This window comes from Setaria viridis, chromosome 8, assembly GCF_005286985.2.
Source record: "Setaria viridis chromosome 8, Setaria_viridis_v4.0, whole genome shotgun sequence".
NCBI lineage: Eukaryota > Viridiplantae > Streptophyta > Magnoliopsida > Poales > Poaceae > Setaria > Setaria viridis.
In genome coordinates this window covers 3,739,409-3,747,761 of record NC_048270.2, presented here as the reverse complement: position 1 = coordinate 3,747,761, position 8,353 = coordinate 3,739,409, and the positions used below count along the sequence as shown (strand labels likewise).

The following is an 8,353-nucleotide window of genomic DNA, read 5'->3' as shown; positions in this document are numbered from 1 at the left end:
ATCCCAACAATTTGTGCCATGAAGCAATTACATCGACATAGAAAAGGTAATTCATCGTATATTCTTCATCTTTTCCAATATTTAAGCACGATGTGCAATATATATGAAAAAGTTTGCACGCTTGTTTTGCTATGTATAAATGACCTTTCCGCTTCAAGAAAATATTTAAATGACCTCGTCGCGGATTCAAGGTCAATGAGGCCTGGACTGTCTCTATCTTCTCCCTGGCCCAGTGCATCAGGATATCTTCCTTACGCGTCACAAGCTTGTGAGTCATTGGTTTTTAAGATCAACCACCTTCGACCTCATATATTTGTAGTGCTACTGATCGGATCTTCATGCCGTACAATATTAGAACATCTAGAGAAATGAATGCATAAAACAAATGCACCAACTAGACTAATTCCACTTCAGCTGGCACCCTATATAGTGATTTCCTTCCGGCAAAAGAAAAACGAAGTCTCATAGTACTATAGAGTATAGATTACGGATGAGGGAGGGAGGATGATGATCAATATTCAAAGAGTTACCAAGGAAATGTTGGTTAGGATGCAACAGGAATTGGAGGCAACGCGAAAGTACACATCTGAAGGGGTGAGCATGAGTACCTGGCATTAGGATGCTGTCTAGGCGCAATGTAGATTGTGGGGTGGACTCCTCAAATTCAAATGCAGGGCTATGCTTACAACTTATGTCTGCATTCGATGTGTGGTCACCATTCAGAGAGAATTAGGACGTATGAAAAAAGATGAAGAATCTCTGATACAGAATCTGTTAAGAATATTCAAAAAGTGTGTAAGATGAGAGTTTTTCAACTGCTTGAAATTATCTTGTTTTAGTATGTTTGATCCGTGGGCAAAAAGGTCACCTCAACTTTCTGCCATGAATGGGGTATGGACGAGATAAGTAGTCGGACTGATCATCATTAATAACTACTTTAACATTTTGATTTCGTACTTACGACAGTTTTGAAATAATTGTCACTTTTGGTATTACTGTTATCTTAGTTATGATGAGGCCATAAGTGACTTCTAACAACAGTTTCGAAATATCGATCTGTCACTTTTGGCATTACTGTTCAATAATCGAATGTTTGTCCTTTCCACAAGTACAAAAAATAAATCACATGCTATAACTATTTTTCACGAAAACATATATCAATAATTTTGCATTATTTAGTTAAATATTTGAGCAAATAATTTAGGTCAAAGTTTTAGAAATAAAAGTTACATGCATTAGAGACCAATTAACCTCGTAAGCTCTAAAGACTTTTGCTCGCCCTTCCAACTTATGCTCCTCCCACGCCAGAGGTAGGTGACCGAGATTTTTTTTTTCCTTACGGACACAGCACTAAGGTGGGCTGCAGACACCCTCATGCACCTCGCAAATCCTTGTAATTATCTAGGTTACCCTCATCCTCATGTCCCCCAATGGGCACATGCCTCATGCACAATTATCAATAATTTCCGGCCTCTTCTACACTGGTTTCTTTCAAACTAGCACAAAATCACTAGTAAAAGGGAGTACTATAGACTAAAATGACAAGAATGACCTTTCCACGCGATACGTGTGATCGAAATAGGTGGGAAAAGGGAAGAATATATCGGGCATTGGTTGCAGCCAACCAAGATCTAACCTAACGGTTCTCTAGTCTTCTTTTTGGAAGTTCCATATGGAGGTCAAGGTTTATCTCTCCCATAAAGTTTCTTCGATCAGTAGCATTATCCAATCCCCAACAAGAGTATATGGAGAAGTGCGTGTCGAGCTGCCTTTCCCCCACTAGCTGGTGGAACAAAATATAAAACTAAGAAATCTCGGCCTCCAATTTGCTACAGCGGACAGTCTAGTGGTGCGACAGTATCGAACAGTGAGGTACAGTTGTGAATATTGATTTCCCTCCCATCCAGCAACTGCTTAGTATATAGCATAGACAACGGAGGAGAAATACAGGAAGAAGATAGGAGGATTAGAGAGTTGTGAAGGAGCTGCTGGCCAAGATGCAAGAGGAATAGGAGGCAATGGGAAGTACATAAAAGGCGGATTCAGCTCGGAAATCCCTGAAGTTCCAGTTTGCATTAGGTTGGTGTCCGGACGCTGTGTCGTCTTTGGACTCACAATGTGTAGTCAAATGCCTGGCTCTGCTTCAAGTCTTCCTCTGCACTAGATCTGCTTCCCTTAATGTACGCGTAAAAATAATGCTATATGTGGGCCCAAACAACAATATTATCTATAGCTAAAAGATGGTGTGCAAAGTGATAATTCTAACCTGGTAAACGAAACACGCCTCCTTCCCCCCGCTACAGTTAGATGGAACAATATTGATTTGCAGTGCTGCTAATGAGATCTGCACCGAAATATGTGCTATCATCATTTAGAGATGTGAATGACTAGCGAAATGCACCTCTACCCACTGGCCTCCTATCTATATAATGGCTTCTCTTTGGCAAAACACAATACCATAGCATATACAAATCAGGGAAAGAAATAGAGTAAACATATATAGGGATAATCAAAGAGTTACAAAGGAAACAGATGCGAAATTTCACATCAAGCAAAGCGAACTTTTCTGACCTCCGTGATGCCACCGCTGCATTAGCAGGTTGCTCTCTAGACACAGTTTTTAGGTGTGATGTGGACTCACGGTGATGTAGTACAACACCTGTTTTTCTTTAAACGATCCCCTTTGTGCCTTGCTTATTTTTTTTTAAAACGGAAATGTTTCTGGCCTCTGCAACCGCACATAACCAAGCTACACTGCTTGTGATGATATCATTCCTACGATTCGAAGTCTAAACTTGTTATTTACCATAGCATAAGCTAATTACACTTGCATGACTTGAATGAATTCCTCTTTAGAATTATTTATACTGTTCCCTTCGATGTAGTTTGGTAAGCATAATTTGGTGAGCAACGCCACACCATCATTAAGAGAACAGACAGCCATTGTTTCACATGATGACTAGGTTCTGTTGTCTTTATGATTACACCTGCTGCCATTGTAAAATAAGAATTATATCAAAATACGCCTATACCTATTTATAAATTATGCAGCACTGCCACTAAAAAAAGTTAAACCCAAGATACGAACAAATCAAGTAAGTTTTCTACTGGTACATGGATATTAATTTAGGAGATCTGGTGTCAAATATGTTCTAGTTGCATGCATATATTGGTCATTACATTCTGGGATCAACCATTCTACCCAGATGTAATTACAGTGCTCCTGATCAGATCCTCCATGAAATGAAAGATGGATCATTTAAAGAAATGAATACATAGCAATATGATGCATCTACTTGATAGACTCCAGTACCCGCTGAAGAAACACAAAATAGAGCTTGTTTAAATAGTTGAGAAGGATCTCCTGGCCAGTATGCAACACAGCAACAGGAATAGGAGGCAATGGGAAAGTACGCATCCTATCAGGAGGATAGAGGTTCCCAATCCCGGTTCCTAAGTCTTTTGTATGTGGTGTGTGGACACACAACGTTGTCTCAAATGCCTGGCTATACTTGAACTCATCCCCTGCATTAGATCTTCTGCCGTGCCTGTATGTGTTTTTCCTCCATTCGTGTACCAGTTTTCCTTCTGCTCTTGGGTAAGCAAGAAAAATGAATGTGCACCTTGTTATTGCGATGCTGTGCTTCTACCCCGTTGTTAGGAGAAACTAGACACTTTTAAGTTGTTTAAAGAAGCTTTTTGGGTTGTAATAAAAACAGGCAGAAGATACAGAGGCTGGAACCTCTTTCGTTTGCTTAATGAAATAAATTTCCATTTGTCTAAAAAAAGGTTGTTTAAAGATGGCAACACACCCACGTCTCTTTCATGCAAAGATTAACACTAGCAGGCACTGAGGCACAGACATGCCAACCCAGTTTTAATGTGCCCTTCGTTACTATCAATACGAGGTGATACAAATTTGTACAGATTTCTGGCACACCATGCAAGTTTATTCGTAGAGAAATATTCCTTTTCTCCAAACCTAGGTCGAGCACAGGACAGCACGACATATGTCATATGTCAGGCACACCCTCTTCATTGTGCCAAACTCAAGCGAAAGCAATGCAAATAACTCTTCATACATGCTTCAAGCTTCTTCAATTCTTAAGTCTATAAACTCACTATGCAGTTGTGTGGCTAGCTATATGAATAGCAGATCATTTGACATTCTCAGATCTTGTTCAACATTGTCACAACCTCCTCCAATGTCAGCCGATTATTGTGCCCACTATCCGTACACTGCCACGCGATTTCGAGTGCCTTCACCTCGTCCATCTCGTCAATAACATCATTCTGATTGAACAGATACCATCAAGATCTCTGTGTTTTTGTTACGTTGCTGTGCAGACACACTGTCAGGGGGGTGCTTAATGAGCAACACAACGCCATCAAACTAACAGGGAACTTTTTCGATAAAAGAAACTTTATTGATTCAAGATCGTTACATTAAGTTGATACAAGGATCATCAAACTAGGATATTATTGCCCGTAACTAGATCTTAATTGACCAACAAAAGATGCCTGATTTTTTTCTACCAAACCGCGTGGTTACCTGTAAGATACATGCGACGGTGCTGCCGTCGCAACCGACCCACCCACACTCTAGCTCACCCGCTAGCCATTAGCCCAGCCTCGCGATAAGGTTGTGCGGCTGGACGAGATCACACGGTGGAGCTCTTGTGGAAGCCTGACCTCGCACGCAGCGGAGCTCTCATGGCTGTAGAACCCAATCAATCGTGTCCTCCTACGATGCCACCGCCGTCCAGGTCCACTGCCATGTTTTTTTAGTAACAAGTCTTTTTTTATTTCCGAACATTTTGGACATGACATAGAGCTATAGCAGAATACCAAAACCTTTTTGACAATTGCTAAAAACTTACCTCTCCCCTTCGTAGGGGAGAACCAGCCCGGTCTACTCCTCTCCCCTGTCGACTGTTATTCTTGGCGTGCCGGACGTACATATCCCTCTACCTAGGGAGATTTAACTATTTGCCACTTTTACAAATGGCGCTCATTCGATTGCCACTTTTGTGTGGACTTCTACATTTTTTCCATCGTGAAACAAAACACGCTACAAAATTGCCACTTTTGCTGACATGACGCGCGGAGCAGTGCACGGAGGAGGAAGAATGGGGAACGGAGGAGAAATGGCATCAGGGTCTGGCTCGGGGGGAGTTAACGGATCGAAAATGGGAGGGTAAGCCAGTCTTCTGGCAAGCCTCATCCACGCTGGTGTGGGGACGTGGTGCGCCACGTTAGCAAAAGTGGCAATTGTGTAGCGTGTTTTGTTTCATGATGGTAAAAACGTAGAAGTCCACACAAAAGTGGCAATCGAAGGAGCGCCATCTGTAAAAGTGGCAAATAATTAAATCTCCCCTCTGCCTAGCGCCAATGCTCCACCGGCTGTGGGCCGCTGTTCCACCCCAGCACGGCGGCGGCCACGCCCCGGCTCCACCCCGTGCTGGCGACCCAGCGGGCATGCACCCGACCAACCTAGCCTCCACCCGTGCGGACCGGCGCTGGCCACCCCTGCCTTCGGCTATGCCAGGGCCCAACGGCCTCGCCCTACCTTCAATCCGCGCCCACAACTGCCTTAGAGAGGGGGCCAGGTGGCCGCGCCTCACCTCGCACTGGCGCGCCCCTGCCTCGCCTCACGCGGGGCTGGCCGGGCAAGCTCCGCCGTCCAATCCATCCGCCTCCCTATGCACAAGCATCTTGATAGGGCCGGTGGTGGCCTCGATGCGTTCTGAGGAGATGGCAGGAGAGGCACATGCTCCACCGTGGCCATGCTGCACAATCCCTCCCGCTCAAGCACTTTCTGCAGCTTGGTCTCCTGCTGGAGCCGTGCCCAATCCATGGCATGGTAGTTCTATAATTGTTGGTGTGCTCGAAACAGAGGAAGGAGCCGCTGGTCTTGACGGTAAGAAGCTGGGAAGGGAGGATTTGTTGATCCGGTGCTTTAATTTGGAGGAAGGAGCTGACAGAAATTGCAGGTTGCTTGCATCTCGTGAGTAAGAAGAAAGAGGGGAAAAGAGAGATATAGGCCATATATGGGCTGTCTCGGGCAGCTTTAAGGCCCAGCAACAAAGTATTCGTGATAAGATATTAACTATCTGCTGGAGGAGATGAAGAAAAAGTGCATTACCAATAGTAGGAGATCACTCTATGTATACCTTTTGGTGAAAGGGTATTGGTAATCTGCTGGAGATACTCTTATTAGCAACATAGGATGATACATATTTGTACAAAATCCTGGCACACTACGAAAGTTTATTCCTAGAGAAAATATTTCTTTTTCTCAACCTTGGTCAAGCACATGTCAGGCAGACCTTTTACTTTGTGCCAAACTAAAGCAAAAGCATGCAAATAACTCACCGTACATGCTTCAAGCTGCTTCTTCTAATGTCTAACTCACCATGCAGTTTGTGTGGGCTATATGAATTGCAGTGGGCAGATGCTTCATTTCACAATTCACATTCTCAGATTTTGTTCAACATTGTCACCACCTCCTCCATCGTCGGCCGATTCTTGTGTGCACTATCCGTACACTGCCACGCGATTTCGAGGAGTGCCTTCACCTCGTCCATCTCCTTGGCTTGCGCGCCGATGCCCATCCGCGGATCAAGGATCTCTGATGCCTGACCTGCACCTATCTTCTCCCTCGCCCAATCCACCATATCGACCTCCTCCTCTCCGATTTTCGCCTTTACTGGCCAACTTGGCCGCTGACCTGTTACCATCTCAATTATCACCACGCCAAAGCTGTACACATCTGCCTTTGCCGTCGCACCCACGCCGAGCCATATCTCGGGAGCCACATACCTATTTCACACCACATCGCAGAAACATATTCCACCTTTTTGAATATGAAATTATACTTCAAACATTCATGAATTCTACCTTAGACCAAGCTAGCATAAGTGTCAATTTCAAATTTTAAATGATCCATGATTCTACTATTCTAGTGTTAAGCAAGTGTATGAATAATTCTCTTAGCATAGTGCACTTCTTGCAAGAACATATATGTAAGGTGTGTTTTGTTACCCGGCGGTGCCGGCGGCCTGCGTGCTGACGTGCGACTTGGCAGGGCTTCCCCTGACGATCCTGGCGAGGCCGAAGTCGGCGAGCTTGGCCTCGAACCCCTCACCGAGCAGGACGTTGCTAGACTTGACGTCGCGGTGCAGCACGGGCGGGCGCCGGCCGTGGTGCAGGAACGCGAGCGCCGCCGCGGCGCCACGCGCGACGCGGAGTCGCGCAGGCCAGGGAAGCGCCTCGCCGCCGCCGCCTTCCTCGGCATCGCCGCCGTGGAGCCACGCGTCGAGGCTGCCGCGCTCCAGGAGCTCGTAGACGAGGATGCGGTCGCGGCCGGCGGCGCAGTACCCGAGCAGGCGCGCCAGGTTCGGGTGGCTGAGGCTGCCGAGCACCTCCAGCTCTGCGAGGAACTCGCGGTTGCCGGCTCCCGCGGCGCCGTCGCCGGAGAGCCGCTTGACCGCGACCGCGGTGCCGCTCGGGAGCACGGCGCGATAGACGAACCCGAAGCTCCCGTCGCCGATGATGTTGTCCGGTGAGAACCCTCCCGTGGCGGCGGCGAGGTCGGAGAGGGAGAGCTTCTCGAGGCAGGCGTCGGCGGCGGAGCCGTAGAAGGACCACGACGAGGAGTCCGGCGCGGAGACGGGGAGCGCCGGCCCCGACGGGGACGAGCAGCCGCGGCGGCGGCAGTACGGCTTGAGGTTCCTTCGGCTCTGGCGGCAGAAGAAGGCGACGAGGAGGCAGGGTACCGCGACGGCGATGGAGGCTCCGGCGACGGCGATCAGCGCAAACACGGGACCTTCCATGGCGGGCGTGGCCGGCAGCGTGATGATTTTTTGGAGCTCCTGATTGGATCTTGGGAGGAAGAGGGAGAGGAGGAGGAGCGAGTCGTCGATGGAGTCAACGGAATTTTGGCGGGCGATGGTTGACTACGTCGCCACGTCGACATCACCATGGGTGGCGAATGTTGACCTGGACGGTGACTTGGACTGGTGACTACTAGTGGAGTCAAGGTCCCGTTTCCACGTCCTCCTTCTGAGATGCCCTTTTCCACGTCTGGACCAAGCCAAAGATACGCGTTTTCATCACGTCGGCTCAAACACAGCAGTAGGATATTAATCATACAACCAAATCTCTTTTGGATGCCATAGATGGATTAAAATTGTTGTATTTTGTCTGTACATCTGTTCATAGGATTAAGGGCGTGCATGTATATATAAATCTATATTTGTAGTATGTGTTTTAAAAAACCCTGTTTTGACCATCGCGAGTTACAAATATAAAATAATTCTGGGAAATAAGGTTGATATTAGTAGGTTGATCA

General features: G+C 46.6%; 1 protein-coding gene across 1 annotated transcript; it reads right to left on the bottom strand.

Annotated features, from left to right (window-relative positions):
• Positions 1–6,188: 6,188 nt before the first annotated feature.
• Positions 6,189–7,956, bottom strand: LOC117866640 (leucine-rich repeat receptor protein kinase MSL1). Its single transcript, XM_034750920.2, has 2 exons — positions 7,045–7,956; positions 6,189–6,822 (listed from the first exon to the last, which is right to left on the bottom strand). The coding sequence occupies exons 1-2, from the start codon at positions 7,833–7,835 to the stop codon at positions 6,480–6,482; spliced, it is 1,134 nt and encodes a 377-aa protein (XP_034606811.1). The 5' UTR covers positions 7,836–7,956; the 3' UTR covers positions 6,189–6,479.
• Between the last annotated feature and the right edge of the window lie 397 nt (positions 7,957–8,353).

Excerpts from the sequence above, each read along its gene's own strand:
- LOC117866640 (XM_034750920.2), bottom strand. The coding sequence starts at position 7,835 with ATGGAAGGTCCCGTGTTTGCGCTGATCGCCGTCGCCGGAGCCTCCATC. Across the intron at positions 6,823-7,044 it reads CAGGCCGCCGGCACCGCCGG|GTATGTGGCTCCCGAGATAT; the intron begins GTAACAAAACAC and ends GGTGTGAAATAG.